Source organism: Conger conger, chromosome 6 (genome assembly GCF_963514075.1).
Source record: "Conger conger chromosome 6, fConCon1.1, whole genome shotgun sequence".
Lineage (NCBI taxonomy): Eukaryota > Metazoa > Chordata > Actinopteri > Anguilliformes > Congridae > Conger > Conger conger.
The window spans coordinates 1,244,561-1,262,965 of record NC_083765.1 but is presented as its reverse complement, the minus strand read 5'-3'; the positions used below and the strand labels follow the sequence as shown (position 1 = coordinate 1,262,965).

The 18,405-nt window shown below is 48.0% G+C and overlaps 1 protein-coding gene across 7 annotated transcripts in view; it reads right to left on the bottom strand.

The window, feature by feature from the left end:
- Positions 1–667: 667 nt before the first annotated feature.
- Positions 668–18,405, bottom strand: part of LOC133130203 (equilibrative nucleobase transporter 1-like) — a 27,873-nt gene continuing 10,135 nt past the window's right edge. For 5 of the 7 annotated variants that reach the window (XM_061244582.1, XM_061244587.1, XM_061244580.1 and 2 more), the window contains 12 exons: positions 13,050–13,395; positions 11,044–11,173; positions 10,770–10,816; positions 9,862–9,938; positions 7,590–7,682; positions 6,048–6,187; positions 5,368–5,516; positions 4,762–4,905; positions 3,743–3,850; positions 3,336–3,522; positions 3,059–3,182; positions 668–2,466 (listed from right to left, as the gene is read on the bottom strand). In XM_061244582.1, the coding sequence (XP_061100566.1) occupies positions 2,311–2,466; positions 3,059–3,182; positions 3,336–3,522; positions 3,743–3,850; positions 4,762–4,905; positions 5,368–5,516; positions 6,048–6,187; positions 7,590–7,682; positions 9,862–9,938; positions 10,770–10,816; positions 11,044–11,173; positions 13,050–13,350 (1,656 nt within the window). In that variant the 5' untranslated portion in view covers positions 13,351–13,395 and the 3' untranslated portion in view covers positions 668–2,310. Of the gene's footprint in view, positions 2,467–3,058; positions 3,183–3,335; positions 3,523–3,742; positions 3,851–4,761; positions 4,906–5,367; positions 5,517–6,047; positions 6,188–7,589; positions 7,683–9,861; positions 9,939–10,769; positions 10,817–11,043; positions 11,174–13,049; positions 13,396–14,550; positions 14,649–18,405 lie in introns of all 7 variants that reach the window. The other 2 variants (XM_061244585.1, XM_061244584.1) reach the window with 1 other exon arrangement.

The following is an 18,405-nucleotide window of genomic DNA, read 5'->3' as shown; positions in this document are numbered from 1 at the left end:
GTATATGATATAATGCTGTCCAGCAGAGGGCAGACTGTTTGTGTCACTGCACACCTATGATGCCACTCTTTCTGGTGCATGTGCAGAAATCCTGAACAGGGCCCAGGTTTCCCATTCAGAATAATAAGGGCTGACATTCATGTATCCATTAATTTATGTACAAAAATTGGAACAAATGCTCAGAGGTAACAGTGGTCAAGAATCAAGATCGCCAAAATCATTCATTCATTCATTCATTATCCTAACCCGCTTATCCTGAACAGGGTCGCAGGGGGGCTGGAACCTATCGCAGCATACATTGGGCGAAAGGCAGGAATACACACTGGACAGTTCGCCAGTCCATCGCAGGGCACACACACCATTCACTCACACACTCATACCTACGGGCAATTTAGACTCTCCAATCAGCCTATCCTGCATGTCTTTGGACTGTGGGAGGAAACCAGAGTACCCGGAGGAAACCCACGCAGACATGGGGAGAACATGCAAACTCCGCACAGAGAGGCCCCGGCCGACGGGGATTCGAACCCAGGACCTCCTTGCTGTGAGGCGCCAGTGCTACCCACTGCACCATCCATGCCGCTCACCGAAAACGAAATCATGTTGATCAGGTGGCTGGATTTTTGCATATTATATAAAGAAATAAAATCCAAGAACATGAACATGATTACATTACAGTTATTTAATTGATGGTTTCATCCAAAGCAATTTACAGTTGATCCCTGGTTATGGGTATGCACTTTGTTGTACGTCCTTCTGGATAAGAGCGTCTGCCAAATGCCAATAATGTAATGTAATGCAATGATGAGACTTACAGGCGGGGCCAATCCCCCCAGGGCTGAGGGCCATGCTCAAGGGCCCAACAGCTGCACTGACTGCACTACTGCAGCCATATTATTACTTCACAGGGAGCATTTCTTTGATGTATTTTTATGAAATGTATCTGCATTCATGTTACTGATCTAGCATGTTAAGCCCGTCGTGATTAGTTTACTAGTTTTTCCAGGCTTCACTGAGGGAGTATACCCTGGGCTGGAGGAGCACATTGGCAGGAGAGACGTTGCCGTCTGGAATCCCACCGAACGAAGCCTAATAGCAAAGAAGCCGAATGCTGCGTCATGTGATGGGAGTGACCGCATGACCACCTTCTGACTGGGGAAAACTCAGCTCTTTAAGCGCCAGGCAAACAACAAAACAAATCAATCCATTACCACATTACCACCTTCTGACTGGGGAAAACTCAGCTCTTTAAACGCCAGGCAAACAACAAAACAAATCAATCCATTACCACATTACCACCTTCTGACTGGGGAAAACTCAGCTCTTTAAACGCCAGGCAAACAACAAAACAAATCAATCCATTACCGCATGACCACCTTCTGACTGGGGAAAACTCAGCTCTTTAAGCGCCAGGCAAACAACAAAACAAATCAATCCATTACCACATTACCACCTTCTGACTGGGGAAAACTCAGCTCTTTAAACGCCAGGCAAACAACAAAACAAATCAATCCATTACCGCATGACCACCTTCTGACTGGGGAAAACTCAGCTCTTTAAGCGCCAGGCAAACAACAAAACAAATCAATCCATTACCACATTACCACCTTCTGACTGGGGAAAACTCAGCTCTTTAAACGCCAGGCAAACAACAAAACAAATCAATCCATTACCACATTACCACCTTCTGACTGGGGAAAACTCAGCTCTTTAAACGCCAGGCAAACAACAAAACAAATCAATCCATTACCACATTACCACCTTCTGACTGGGGAAAACTCAGCTCTTTAAACGCCAGGCAAACAACAAAACAAATCAATCCGCCACATGTCATGCCACTTCTATGCCATGATGTTTGCAGGTGAAACTTGAACTTGAACTCGTTATTGTTCATTGTTTTGTGAGCCTCACCATGACCAATGAAACCAATGACCAATTTTAATGTTGAATCATGTTGTGGTTTATATGATATATATACACTTCATTTCCTTCCTCTTTTTTTTTTTTAAAGATAATTTTTCAGCTTTATTGGACAGTATATAGTATAGAGAGAGACAGGAAGAATGGGAGCGAGAGAGAGGGGAAGACATGCGACAAATGTCGTACGGTCGGATTCGAACCGCCGACGTCGCGGCTCGCAATGAGCATGCGGTCAGTGCTCTACAGGCTGCGCCACCGAGACACCCCTTCATTTCCTTTTTAACTAATTCCAGGTATGCACACAGTATATGCTGCCAGGAAAGGAAGGGCCCCTGATGGAAATCTTTGTGGCTAAAGGGATGCGGTGTGGCCGCAGGTGCTGGTGTCTCCTTAGAAGCGCACATACCCTGGGCTTAGGTACAGAAAGTGGGGTTTAGTGGCCTCCGGCTGGCAGTCTCTCTGGCTGACCAGTCTGCGGCAGTGCAGGTGGACATACAGAGGGTGGATCAGGGTAACCAGAGTCAGGAGGGTCAGTCCCACGTTTACCTGGAGAGAGAGAGATATGCACATATCACACGCTTGCTTGTTTGACATCAGATCTGGGTTCAAAGAGTACTTCAGTCAGGATAACTCACGTATTTAGATATTTCCTCTATATATTCTACTGGAGCGGCCTGTAGTGTAGTGGTTAAGGTAAATGACTGGGACACACAAGGTCGGTGGTTCTAATCCCGGTGTAGCCACAATAAGATCCGCACAGCTGTTGGGCCCTTGAGCAAGGCCCTTAACCCTGCATTGCTCCAGGGGAGGATTGTCTCCTGCTTAGTCTAATCAACTGTACGTCGCTCTGGATAAGAGCGTCTGCCAAATCCCAATAATGTAATGTAATTTACTGAACAGGAAAAACACCCTCGCTGGGGTGGTGGAGGATGATTAGCAACAGAACTTGCTCTGCGCACTTCATGCTCATGACTGGAGTCAAATAAAAAATGTTCTGCATTTGCTTTCCTGAAATGTTGGAACAAATGAAATGATGCCAAAAGTGTAAACCCCACCAACCTGCTCCTCCTTGCAGGCTCAAATGCACCCAGCAAGATCACTGAGTAGGGTCAGTACGGTCAGTATGGTCAGTACTCACATACAGAGGGTCTCCCTGCAGGGTGTCATTCACCAACATCAACAGGGGAAACTGTAAGAGCAGCACGACCGCTGACAGGGTGGACATCAGACCGTACAGCTTCCCATAATGGCAGGAGGGGAACCTGCAGGGAGAGGAAAAGCAGTGTGGGGTTAAGGGCCTTGCTCAAGGGCCCAACAGCCTTGAACAAGCCTTCCAGGTCCCAGTCGAGCACGTTAAACATCAGGCCGAGGCTCGGTCACGAGGCCCGGTCACGAGGCTCTTCCGGGCGACCTACGCGATGCTGATGAAGGCGGCGTTCCCGCCGAAGAGGAAGGAGGTGCTGACGACCTGCAGGGCGAAGGTGAGATACTGCAGAGGGAGCACAGGGATGGAGGCGCAGACGGAGAAGAGGAGGCACAGGAGAGAAGTGATGAAGAGGGAGAGAGCAGAGGAACGCAAGCCTGCCTCCTTCTCCGTCTTTCCTGGAGAAGGGAAAAATCAGGGGTGGGGGGGTTTGAGTGGGTGAGCAAATATTGAGATTTAAGCAGCACATTGAAGGCAGTTCTGTGGGGGTTCTGTGGGGGTACTGTGGGGGTACTGTGGGGGTACTGTGGGGGTTCTGTGGGGGTACTGTGGGGGTTCTGTGGGGGTTCTGTGGGGGTTCTGTGGGGGTACTGTGGGGGTACTGCACGCACTCATTACCTTTAGCCTGCCACTTCTTCTTCTGTCGGTCCAGAAGGAGCCCGTTCCAGGGAGCACAAAAAACCCCACACAACTGAGTGAAGCCAAAGGCATTGGTGTACCTGCTCACTATAGGAGAGTTTATACAGTAGAGAGAGAGAGAGAGAAAGAGAAAGAGAGAGACTCGTTAATGCACTCAAACAGGGTTACTACAGTACATTAACACTGCACAGAGCGAGATAGAGAGGGTTAATACAGTACATTAACATTGCACTGAGGTCATATTCAATTAAATTTTATTATATTTGTATAAGATTGTCACAAAGGAGCTTTACAAAGAGCCCAGGCCTGAGGCCCTCCGAGCAAGCCTAGGGCGACAATGGCAAGAAAAAACTCCCTGACTAACAGGAAGAAACCTTGAGCAGATCCGAACTCAGAGGGGAAGCCCATCTGCTTCTGGGCAGCACTGGGCAAACAGTGAGTAATATTAATAATTTAGAGTTCAATTAATAAATTAAATCATTCATTATACAAAGAAATCCTGGGCCATTCATTATTTTTTGTTTCTGAGGCAGGCCTCTATGTTTGATAGTTTCAGAATGGTGTCAGGTCTGGCTTCATCTGCGTAACAGTGGAAGTTAATGCCATGATTACAGATAATGTTGCCAAGAGGTATCATATAAAAGGAGAAGAGCAGAGGTCCGAGCACGGATCCTTGTGGTATTCCATATCTTACTCTCGAGCGATATGTGGACTCATTGATAGTATAAACAAATTGATGTTGTTCTGATAGACGATTTCCGAGTCAGTCTATGAGAATAAGATGATCCATAGTATCATCTTAGGTTGAGAAGCACAAGTAAGGAGATACAGCCATTGTCAGAGGAGAGGAGAAGATCGTTAAGCACTTTGAGAAGAGCAGTTTCAGTGCTGTGGTGGGAAAATAAAGTCCATTCATAGAGTACAGCTAATGATGTGATTTAATTGGCTGCATTTAATCAGTGCTCAGAGAGTAAACCTGAGTGTGGGGGTGTCTGTACCGAGGGCGGGATCCCCGTCCGCCAGACGTTCTACGATGGGGTTGAGGATGTCGATGAAGAGGAAGAGCCGGAGCTGCATGAGGGAGAGCCAGACCAGGTGCGCCAGGAAGAACCCGGACAGGACACAGCTCCTGAAACTGGGATCTGGAAGGAGAAGGAGATCCAGCTCTCTGTCACACTGTCATTCCCAGACGGGCATCTCAATTTAACAGAATTTTGTATTTATTTGTGTTGTCTCTTTTTACAGAGCAACAGGAGGACAGTAAGGGAAAGGCCAGGCCAGAGCCACAAACACAGGAGGTAAAAAAACTGGCTGTAGAAGGGGAGCCCATGCTCAGCTCAGCAGGTGTAGCGTTAGGAGGAATAAATGAAATATAGTAAGACATGTATGATAGCAATTAAAATGGACTGGACCAGGGTAATGCGTCTGTAGCTCTGGGATGTGTTTAGGGTAGGCATGAGCCAGGGGAGGAACAGGGCTGCCTGGCCAAAATATGAACTCTTCTACATGCCGGCATCAACACTGGGGCAGATCCCTGAGAAGAACAACAAATAAAAACTGACATTCAGGTTAGGTGAGGCCCAGCGGGCTTGTTGTGCACCTACCTTTCACTGGAGTGTGCTCAGATTGCTGCAAGGCCTCCCCACCACTAGGGTCAGTCTGAGTCCCTCTCTCACCTTCCACATGCTCACCGACACCTGCCTCTCTCATCTCTGTCAGCTCCAGCCTCAGGGAAGGGTGGCTGCAGCTCCCACTGTCACAGGCAGAGAGCGGCTGTCACTCACTGTCACAGGCAGAGAGCGGCTGTCACTCACTGTCACAGGCAGAGAGCGGCTGTCACTCACTGTCACAGGCAGAGAGCGGCTGTCACTCACTGTCACAGGCAGAGTGGCTGTCACTCACTGTCACAGGCAGAGCGGCTGTCACTCACTGTCACAGGCAGAGCGGCTGTCACTCACTGTCACAGGCAGAGAGCGGCTGTCACTCACTGTCACAGGCAGAGAGCATGGGAGCAGCTGTCTGTACTAATGAGGGTAGCCCTCAAGCACTGGGTAGCATTATGTTTTGTGACTATTTATGGCAATTTAGTATATATAGTATGTTCCCATAAATGTAGTTCTCATGCAGTGGGCAGTATTATGGTGAATGAATGTTTTGTGAATAGGTATGGCAGTGTGGGAGTTGTGGTTTGTACCCATAAGTGTATTTCTCATGCAGTGGGCAGTATTATGGTGAATGAATGTTTTGTGAATAGGTATGGCAGTGTGGGAGTTGTAGTTTGTACCCATAAGTGTAGTTCTCAGGCAGGGGGTAGGGGATGTGGGTCTTGGGCAGGAGGAAGAAAGTTCTGAGGAGGTGGATGACGCTGCAGGACGACATGAAGAGGAAGGAGGAGCGCAGAGAAACACCTTGTTCATGCAGCACCTGCGGGGAGAGGAGAGATGTAAAGTTTAACTCAGCACCTGTGGGGAGAGGAGAGATGTAAAGTTTAACTCAGCACCAGCGGGGAGAGGAGAGAATGCGCAGCTGTGCTTTGGGATTGCATTTATTACAAGCAGCTGCATCTTGTCAGTGCTACTCTTAAACATTACAAATGACTCATTACTGTCTTGAAACTGTAATTAGATTACTCATTACTCCATGTAGAAAGTAATCCTTACTAAAAAGGGAAAATCTCTAGATGGACACAAGATCCTTTCAGTGCTTTATTAAAGGCACAATAGGGAATTTCAGACTCCTAACGGTCAAGAGAGGAATCGCAGCAACAGACAACACCACTGTTCCCGCAGTCTATGAATATAACGCATAATATAAAGCGTTTTGGAAGGCTGACGGTGAGAAACGCAACAGAGCCTGCTGGCTTTTCGTAGTGTTCTATTAAGTAAATGTTCGCTGAACAGGTGACTTTATTACTTGACTTTGGTGTTTTTATATTTTTTGTCTTTTTAACTTTTCACTTTAACTAACCAACTATATTATAAGCAAACAAGTTATTTAGCTATATAACTAGCTGGTTATATAACTAAGATATGACAGTCTACCACAAACGATGCAACTGTAGTTTGAAAGAAATAAAGGTTTAGCTAAACACAGATGATTAAAGGAACGTGTAGCTGGCCAAATTGCACTCCAGACAAGCGATCACTGAAACTGTATACTATCGCTTATCTAATTAGAAAACAATACCAGTTCGCCATCAGTAACAAGCAAATGAGCTTTTACTATTTAGCTTCCCGAATTTACAAATATTCGCCTGGGGCACAAGGCTTGTGCTCGATGCCTTGCTACTATGTTCGTCTTGTCTATATTTCATCGTAAGTGGATATTTGTAAATTTGTCAGTCAACTATAGCTAATTTGGCAGAGGGTGAGTCAACATGTCAGTGAGCCTTTTCCCAATAATAGGAAGGGATTTCCAATGTTCTTGTAACAATGTTTTAACACAAAAATCTTACCTAGTTTACCTTTAAGCAAGAAATAAAAGAAATATAGCAACAACAAAAAAAATCCCAAGCATCTTTCTGTAATAAATGAATAAGTTGTGTGTGATCAACGTAACAATGATAAGTCATGGGAGGAGACTTAGTATGAAGAGAGAAGATGATAGGATCAAGGACTGAGCCCTGGGGGACACCTGTAAAGAGTCAAAACTGAAGTCTGAAGTCTTGTTGTAGATACACTTAATGATCACTTTATTTGGTAGACCAGTACACCAGCTTGGACAGGCTATAGCCGTAAAAAAAAATAAAAAAAAGTCTAATAAATACCGAATAAAGTGCTCACTGAGTGTAATTTGATTATATTTACGTCTTATGGTCAGAGCTCACCTTGAAGATGAGGAAGATGGAGGAGGAAGAATCATAGGGTCCATTGTAGAGGGTGATGATGGTGGAGCGATATCGACCAAAAAGGTTCCCCACCTGTGAGGGGTGAAAGCACAGGTAAATCCCACAAGAGAACATGCCATGGACTCACGGACAGCTTTCAGTTTTCCAGTTTCAGTTTTCCATAGCTCAGGAGTTTTCCAGTGTTCCTTTGCCACATTGACTATGTTTACATGCATACAGCATTCTAAATAGCGCTTTGGATAAAGGTGCTATATAAAATGGTATAATAGTGGTTAAGGTAAATGAGTAAATGAGTGGGACACGCAAGGTCGGTGGTTCTAATCCCGGTGTAGTCAAAATAAAATTTGCATAGCCGTTAGTCCCTTCAGCAAGGCCCTTAACCCTGCATTGCTCCAGGGGAGGATTGTCTCCTGCTTAGTTTAATCAACTGTACATCGCTCTGGATAAGAGCGTCTGCCAAAATGCCAATAATGTAATGTAAACACAGCACTACACTCAGTAAGTAGGGTGTTCTAACTGGCATGTAGTCCTACACACAGTGCAGAGATCAGCAGTGTAGAGTGGCTGTAGTGCTACACACAGAATTGCATTTAGTAATATGTTCAGAGCCACACACAGTCCTAATCATACCGCAGGGAGCAGTAAGGCAGTAAGGTGTTCAGACTGCCTTATAGCGCCACCCACCGTGCAGTCTTTATTGTGGCAAACTGCACCGTGTTCATTGTGATTTAAGAAGTGCAGTATTCTGATGAATACAACCCTGGCTTTGTAAATAAGAGAAGAGAAAACGACCGTAATAGCATAAAGCCACTCCACCTCCCGTTCTACTACCGGTGAGAAAACGGTTAACCCGCTCCACGAATAATGAGAGTGGCTAATTGTATACGTGGCTTTGTGAAGAACTAAAAAGTGACAACAAACCTAGAACAAAAAGCTCTTGCCTCCAGCTCTTATTATGACAGTCACTGCCAAGGTGAGCACAAATGGCACACGTCGCTGCAGTAATAAGCAGTCAGGGAGCAATAACCCCAGCCCAGGGCGAAAACTCTAGCCCACATTAAAGGGCGATTCTGCGCCTCTACTTGAATAAGAGTAACACAGTTCTCCGGCTGACTTGCACTTTCTTAAATGAAAAAAAAAACACGTGAAAACGAAACTAAATGCGCAAGTCAGACAACGCCTCCAGCTAACCTAGAAGGGATAACGGCTGATACGCGAAGCGAGAGAGAATTTCAGGCAGAGACCAAACGTCAGGCGGTGAGTCTCCAGGCTAGTAACCAAACACACTTGGCGAAGAACGCCACTCCATAAGTACTGCGGAACTAAAGAGTGAGACGAACGACATTCACAAGCCGTTCCTAGTAAATACATTAAACTAGAACCTGACCAGAGTGTTAACCGGTTCCCCAAAACCTTCGCTAGCCCTAACTAAGAACGTCCCTTTAATTTAATTTAAATAAATAAATAAATAAATAAATTCCAGTGTTCCTACTCTCACTTTACCGGCTTCGTGAAAGGCAGAACGTGGAGTGTAACTCGGAAGTCTCAAAGCGCCTGAAAGACTGGACTTGTACAGATTACGAGCCCCATAATGCCCAACCTAGCATGGCAACCCATGACATATGACAAGAACCCAAGCATAACAATTTGAGTGAAAAGTTGAAACTTTGAAAAAATGTATTAGTATTCGGTATGTCCACTTTTTGTTTTAATGGCAACTTGCACTCAAGCTGGCATGGACTGCACAAATGTGTACAAAACCTGATGAGTCATGTTATGCTAGCATTATTTGACAATGTTCTTGTGATGTTACTGAATGCGTGACTTTTGTCTTCAAGTGCTCTAAAAATGTTCAGTGGGGTTGAGGTCAGATGATTGTCAGTGGGGTTGAGGTCAGGTGATTGTCAGTGGGGTTGAGGTCAGGTGATTGTCAGTGGGGTTGAGGTCAGGTGGTTGTCAGTGGGGTTGAGGTCAGGTGATTGTCAGTGGGGTTGAGGTCAGGTGATTGTCAGTGGGGTTGAGGTCAGGTGATTGTCAGTGGGGTTGAGGTCAGGTGATTGTCAGTGGGGTTGAGGTCAGGTGATTGTCAGCGGGGTTGAGGTCAGGTGATTGTGGATTGTCAAGCACTCCAGTTCTTGCAAAGCAGGATTATATGGGGAACCCCCCCCCCCCTCTCAGACTTTTGGACCCCACTGTAGAAATGGAGTTTACCATTCAACAAAGAAAGCTGTGTGAACGTGCCGCAGGGTACCTGTATGTTTGTCATGAGGAACAGGATGCCGCCCACGTCGATGAGCGACGTCGCTGGCAGGATCAGAGAGGACGTCGCTGTGGCAGAACAGAGAGATGACCTTTCACCCTTTCATCATGTCTGCCCTCAGCACTGCTCACCCCCGGATCCCCCAAACACCCTGAGCCCCCCCAACACCCTGAGACCCCCAAACACCCTGAGCCCCCAACACCCTGAGCCCCCCAAACACCCTGAGCCCCCCAAACACCCTGAGCCCCCCAAACACCCTGAGCCCCCCCAACACCCTGAGCCCCCAACACCCTGAGCCCCCAACACCCTGAGCCCCCAACACCCTGAGCCCCCAACACCCTGAGCCCCCAACACCCTGAGCCCCCCAAACACCCTGAGCCCCCCCAACACCCTGAGCCCCCAACACCCTGAGCCCCCAACACCCTGAGCCCCCAACACCCTGAGCCCCCAACACCCTGAGCCCCCCCAACACCCTGAGCCCCCAACACCCTGAGCCCCAAACACCCTGAGCCCCCCAAACACCCTGAGCCCCCCCAACACCCTGAGCCCCCAACACCCTGAGCCCCCAACACCCTGAGCCCCCAACACCCTGAGCCCCCAACACCCTGAGCCCCCCAAACACCCTGAGCCCCCCAAACACCCTGAGCCCCCCAAACACCCTGAGCCCCCAACACCCTGAGCCCCCAACACCCTGAGACCCCTGGGGTCTCTGGGTGAGCATTTCTTTTTTCTAGATTTAAGTTAAATTGGTAATTCTTGAAATCAATCAAACTGTCAATATTTTTTTCTTACTTGCAAAAAAAATAATAATAATAAAAAAAATAAAAAAATAAAAAAATAAAAAATATATATATATCAATTTTTTTATTAATATAAGAAAATGTGTATTGCTGTTTTACCTGGACTTGACACAGCAACCAGAAGAGTCCCGGTGGTGTACAGAGATCTGTAAGAAAAGAAAAACACACACACACACACACACACACACACACACACACACATATATAAACACACACACACACACACGCATAAACACATGTGCACAAATCTCTCATTTACAAAAACTCTCAGTGCAGTGTTAACGTACTGGATTAACTCTCTCTCAGTGCAGTGTTAATGTACTGGATTAACTTTCTCTCATCACTGTATTGATGTGTCTTTGTAAGAACTTACATCCCCAGTATCCGTGCTGCCGTGGTTCCGTAGCGGTCAAACACATATCCAAGGAAAAATGCAAAGAAGCTGTTCAGGAACGAAGCGATGGTGAAGATCATGGCGAACTGCTCATCTTGAGCACTGCAGTCTAACACACAGGGCAAAGAAGCAATTAATACCAAGCACTACATGTGGAGAGCATTGAGATCACACTGCTCTCAGACTGCAAAACCAGGTAAGTCACACAAGCCACAGTTCCAGCAAGCGGCCACTAGAGGCGGCCATTATCTTCATTGCTGGTCAATATTACATTTTGTTTCTCATGATCCTGTGCCTTTTCATCTCATGTTCTGCACTTGCATATAACACACTCACTGCTCTGAACACAGCTGTATAACACACTGCTCTGAACACAGCTGTATAACACACTGCCCTGAACACAGCTGTATAACACACTGCCCTGAACACAGCTGTATAACACACTCACTGCCCTGAACACAGCTGTATAACACACTCACTGCCCTGAACACAGCTGTGTAACACACTCACTGCCCTGAACACAGCTGTATAACACACTGCCCTGAACACAGCTGTATAACACACTCACTGCCCTGAACACAGCTGTATAACACACTCACTGCCCTGAACACAGCTGTGTAACACACTCACTGCCCTGAACACAGCTGTGTAACACACTCACTGCCCTGAACACAGCTGTATAACACACTGCCCTGAACACAGCTGTATAACACACTCACTGCCCTGAACACAGCTGTATAACACACTCACTGCCCTGAACACAGCTGTGTAACACACTCACTGCCCTGAACACAGCTGTATAACACACTGCCCTGAACACAGCTGTATAACACACTCACTGCCCTGAACACAGCTGTATAACACACTCACTGCCCTGAACACAGCTGTATAACACACTCACTGCCCTGAACACAGCTGTGTAACACACTCACTGCCCTGAACACAGCTGTATAACACACTGCCCTGAACACAGCTGTATAACACACTCACTGCCCTGAACACAGCTGTATAACACACTCACTGCCCTGAACACAGCTGTGTAACACACTCACTGCCCTGAACACAGCTGTGTAACACACTCACTGCCCTGAACACAGCTGTATAACACACTGCCCTGAACACAGCTGTATAACACACTCACTGCCCTGAACACAGCTGTATAACACACTCACTGCCCTGAACACAGCTGTGTAACACACTCACTGCCCTGAACACAGCTGTATAACACACTCACTGCTCTGAACACAGCTGTGTAACACACTCACTGCCCTGAACACAGCTGTATAACACACTGCCCTGAACACAGCTGTGTAACACACTGCCCTGAACACAGCTGTATAACACACTCACTGCTCTGAACACAGCTGTATAACACACTCACTGCCCTGAACACAGCTGTATAACACACTCACTGCCCTGAACACGGCTACATAACACACTCACTGCCCTGAACACAGCTACATAACACACTCACTGCTCTGAACACAGCTACATAACACACTCACTGCTCTGAACACAGCTACATAACACACTCACTGCTCTGAACACAGCTACATAACACACTCACTGCTCTGAACACAGCTGCATAACACACTCACTGCTCTGAACACAGCTACATAACACACTCACTGCCCTGAACACAGCTGTATAACACACTCGCTGCCCTGAACACGGCTGTGTAACACACTCACTGCCCTGAACACAGCTGTGTAACACACTGCCCTGAACACAGCTACATAACACACTCACTGCCCTGAACACAGCTGTGTAACACACTCACTGCCCTGAACACAGCTGTGTAACACACTGCCCTGAACACAGCTACATAACACACTCACTGCCCTGAACACAGCTGTATAACACACTGCCCTGAACACGGCTGTGTAACACACTCACTGCCCTGAACACGGCTGTATAACACACTGCTCTGAACACAGCTACATAACACACTCACTGCTCTGAACACAGCTGTGTAACACACTCACCTGTGAACACACTGTTTTTGGCTCCAGTGTTGTTGGCTCCAGTGCTGTTGACGCAGAATTCGCTGAAGTAGCCGTCCTCTTTCAGGACGAACACCAGGGAGGCCCAACCGAAGACCACCCCCGCAAAACACAGGCACTCCACCAGCCCCGACACCAGCGTCAGCCAATCACGGAGCCTGAACGTCTTACAGCATCCCAGAATCCTCTCTGCTTTATGCCCACTCATGTTCATGGGTTGGTGCCTCATAACCACTGTGTCACAGGCCGTTTCAGCTTCCATCTGTCCGTCTTTTTCAGCCATTACAATCCGTCTCTTTTCCTGCTCCCTCTCCTTTCTGCGGTTATCCTGAGAAAAGAGGGATGGTGAGAGTTAGGGTTAGAGGGATGGTTAGAGTTAGGGTTAGGGTTAGAGGAATGGTTAGTGTATCAGGTGCTCTTATTCAGATTTAATTATTGTTTTAAAAAAAGGGGTCGGAGGACCGAGCGCAACAGTGAAAGGGAGCTTTAAGTTACTCACAGACCGTGAGGTGACCACTAGTCAATAAAGTGCAATTAAATAAGGAAAAGGTTCCCTGGGAAACTGCCAACATAAAGCTACGCAAAAAGAAGGGAGCAAAGAATAACTAAAAAATTAAGTGGGGGGGAGTTCAGACACACAACCAAGGCCTCTGATTCACTGATGAGGCAGGATTACATAAACAGAGGTGGGATGTGCACATGATCAGCAAGGTCACAAAGCCCTGCGCTGAGAGGAGCCAACAACTATGTATTTAGCCTTGGTGCAATCCTCACACTAATAACAAAAATACACTAAATATAACAAACAACAACAGGTAGATGTTGTGACGGCTTAACTGAAGGCCACCCCTTCCTGAAGTGGAAGCCAGACCTTGACGCTGTACTCCCAGGGAACTCCACCTCTAGCCCTACTAGAGAGCTCCCAAAACCAGGGAACTCCACCTCTAGCCGTACTAGAGAGCTACCAAAACCAGGTGAGAAGGGAACAGGTATAACCCCCTATCCAGGTCCAAAGCTACGGGCCGTTCCTACATCGCTAACCTCATGGCATACAGCACTACAGACCATGCAACACTGTGTGCCTGACAATCCTACACACAGTAGTAGTGTAGGGTGTTCTAAATGACATGACAATCAGGAGGGAGGACTAAGGTAAAGTCTGAAAAAGTGTGCTTTTAGTCTGCATCAAAATAGGGGGAGGGATTCTGCTGTCCTGACAGTGGTAGGCAAGTCATTCCACCACTGAGGAACCAGAACGGAAAACAGGCATGAATGTACAGCTTAACATTACATTACATTATTGCCATTTGGCAGACGCACTTATCCAGAGCGACGTACAGTTGATTAGACTAAGCAGGAGACAATCCTCCCCTGGAGCAATGCAGGGTTAAGGGCCTTGCTCAAGGGCCCAACAGCTGTGTGGATCATATTGTGGCTAACACCGGGATTAGAACCACCGACCTTGTGTGTCCCAGTCACTTACCTTAACCACTACGCTACAGGTCGCCCCAGCTTAACCACCTGGTGCTGGTAATGAGGGAACCACAAGGAGACCAGAGCTGGCAGACCAGAATGGTCTTGCTGGGGTGTAGGGAGCAAATTTGTATCATTCAGTAATTGAAAAAAAATCATTTCAAAGCCTAAATTTCCCACTACAAAAGTTCACTCAATCTTACGGGCGTGGTAATGAGAACTGTCAATAGCTACAATTGACATACCATGCCCCCACTTTCCACACATTGCTGTTTGTTACCATAGCTACCTCCATGTTATGCGCTCATCTTGGGAGATAGAATTTTCACAACTTAGTATAATCAACTATTGATAGCTAAGGTAAGGACACTAACTTATCATTTTTGCTAGCTAGCCAAGTTATGATTTTACATTACATTACATTATTGGCATTTGGCAGACGCTCTTATCCAGAGCGACGTACAACAAAGTGCATACCCATAACCAGGGATAAGTTCGCTGAAAGACCCTAGAGGTAAGTACAATTTCAACTGCTACCTGTACAACAAAGAAAAGGACAAGGGCCTTTTTTTTTTTTTTTTTTTTTTTTTAAACAAACAAACAAACAAACAAACAGAGCAAAAGTGACCAAAGTTAACTATCCAAACACTGCTTACCTAGCCAACTAAAAATACCGATACACAAAGCAAGTCACATAGACAACAATTAAGGTTCACAGGGAGGTAGGGAGGGATGGGGAGAGGTGCTGCTTGAAGAGGTGCGTCTTTAGCTTGCGCTTGAAGGTGGGGAGAGATTCTATAGTTCTGACCTCAACGGGGAGTTCGTTCCACCACCGTGGAGCCAGAACAGACAGTAGTCGTGAGCGTGAGGTGGAGTTTCTGAGAGGGGGAGGTGCCAAGCGGCCTGTGGAGGCTGAACGAAGAGGTCTGGCAGGGGTGTAGGGTCTGATGATTTTTTGCAGATAAGCTGGGGAAGACCCTTTAACTGCTTGGAAGGCTAGCACCAATGTTTTGAATTTGATGCGAGCCATGACAAACAGCCAGTGGAGGGAAGTAAGCAGGGGGGTGACGTGTGAGTATTTGGGAAGGTTGAAGACCAGACGAGCTGCTGCATTCTGGATGAGTTGGAGGGGTCTGATGGCAGACGCTGGGAGGCCAGCCAAGAGGGAATTGCAGTAGTCCAGGCGGGACAGAACCATCGCTTGGACCAGGAGCTGGGTCGAGTAGGGGGTGAGAAAGGGGCGGATTCTCCGTATGTTGTATAGGAAGAACCTGCAAGACCGGGTCACCGCCGCAATGTTCTCGGAAAGGGACAGTCTGCTGTCCATCACCACGCCGAGGTTCCTTGCACTGGGTGACGGCGTGAGTGTGGTATCCCCGAGAGAAATGGAGAGATCCAGATGGGGAGAGGTATTAGCAGGGATGAATATCATTTCAGTCTTGCCTGGGTTGAGCTTTAGATGGTGGTTGTCCATCCTGCTCTGGATGTCCCTCAGGCAAGCAGAGATACGGGCTGAAACCTGCGTATCAGACGGCGGGAACGAGACGAAGAGTTGGGTATCGTCCGCATAGCAGTGGTAGGATAGCCCATGTGCAGTGATCACAGGGCCAAGGGAGCGAGTGTAAAGAGAAAAAAGAAGTGGGCCAAGGACTGAGCCCTGGGGAACCCCTGTGGCGAGGGGCCGAGGTGTCGATACCGAACCAGCCCAGGCAACCTGGAAGGAGCGACCAGAGAGGTAGGACTCAATCCAGTCCAGGGCTGTGCCACAGATGCCCGTTGCTGACAGGGCAGACAGGAGGATGGAGTGATCCACAGTGTCGAAGGCAGCAGAGAGATCTAGAAGAATGAGGATAGAGGAGAGGGAGGCTGCTCGTGCGGCATGGAGTGACTCACTGACGGAGAGGAGCGCAGTCTCTGTCGAGTGGCCTGATCTGAAGCCAGACTGATGGGGGTCTAGCAGGTTGTTGTTAGAAAAGAAGGAAGAAAGTTGAGTAGAAGCGGCTCGTTCTATAGTTTTAGAAAGGAAAGGAAGAAGAGATACCGGGCGGTAGTTCTGGATGATGGAGGGATCCAGGGTAGGCTTTTTTAGCAGCGGAGTGATGTGGGCCCTCTTGGAGGAAAACAGCCGGAAGACAGGGAGGAGTTGACAAGGGAGGTGACAAATGGGAGAATGTCAGGTGTGATAGTTTGGAGAAGAGAAGAGGGGATAGGGTCAAGGGCACAGGTTGTAGGGCGGTGGCAGAGCAACAGAGTTGAGAAACATCAGAGTCCGTAAGGGGGGAGAAAGTGGAAAAGGAAGGGATGGGCCTAGAGGGGGGAAGGGCACAGTGAGGGGGGCGGTGATTGTAAAGGATCTGCGGATGACTGTGACCTTCTCATCGAAGAAATCAGCAAAGTCATCAGCAGCGAAGGAGGACTGAGGAGGAGGAGGCGGTGCGTTGAGGAGAGAGGAGAAAATGGAGAAAAGTTTCCGGGGGTTAGAAGCAGAGTTCTGAATTTGTGTTTGATAGTGTTTTGCTTTGGCGGCAGTGACATCGGAAGAGAATGCCGCCAGGAGAGACTGGTAAGTCATGAGGTCGGAAGCGTCTCTGGATTTCCCCCACTTCCTCTCCGCTGCGCGGAGGCTGGCCCTGGAGGTACGGAGGGTGTCAGATATCCAAGGACTGGGAGGGGATGTGCGAGGTGGCTTTGAGACAGGGGGACAGAGAGAGTCAAAGGCGGAGGAGAGAGATGAAAGGAGGTTGGCAGATGCAGAGTCAGCGGGGAGTTTGGAGAAGGATTCGAGAGGGGGGAGTGAGGTGGTGCTGGCAAAGGAAGAGGGTGAGAGGGAGCGGAGGTTACGGCGGGCTGAGGAAGTGTGGGTGGGAGGAGGGGGAGGAGGATGGGGAGGAAGAGGGAGGGAGAATGAGATGAAGTGGTGATCAGATGTATGCAGAGGGGTAACCGTGAAATCGGAGCATGAGCAGTTCCTCACAAAGACAAGGTCTAGGACATTGCCCGCCTTGTGGGTTGGAGGAGAGTGTTGCAGGGAGAGGCCGAAGGAGTGGATTAGCGGTAGGAAGGCAGCAGACTGGGAGGCTTCTAGGTGGATGTTGAAGTCTCCAAGGAGAATCAGCGGGGTGCCATCCTCAGGGAAGGAGCTGAGAAGGGTGTCTAGCTCATCAAGGAAGTTTCCCAGGGGCCCTGGAGGACGGTAGATAACTGCAATGAAAAGGTTAGTAGGGTAGGATACTGCAACAGAATGGAATTCAAAAGTGGATATGGACAGGTCAGAGAGGGGGAGAACAGAAAATTTCCACGAGGGGGAAATTAAAAGACCAGTACCACCGCCACGGCCGGAAGGCCGGGGAGTGTGCGAGAAGGAGAAGGAGGATGAGAGGGCAGCGGGAGTGGCGGTGTTGTCAGGTGTGATCCAGGTCTCAGTTAGGGCAAGGAATTGTAGGGACTGGAGGGAGGCATACGCAGGGATGAAGTCAGCCTTCCGAGTGGCAGACTGGCAGTTCCATAGTCCCCCTGTGACAGCAAAGTCCTCACAGGGGGTCAGCGGGGGATAGCTGAGGTTTGAGGGGTTCCGACGCCGTGGAGGCCCACGTCGCAGGGGGGGTCTTCGAGGGAGAGAGCAGACTGGGATGGGGTGAAACATAACATCACAAACTGGGACGGAGAGACGCTAGCGTCGCTCTGACACGCCTATTTAAATGGCCTACAATTGCTCACAAGCAATACGAAATCAAAGCTAATCTACTGATAAGTAACTTAAATAGCTGTGGAATTTAAGACAAATGTTCAATCACTCTACAGGTATGCAACCAGTAGAAGTGATTAACAGGTAATAGACAAACAACCTGGCTCAAGCCCTAACCCT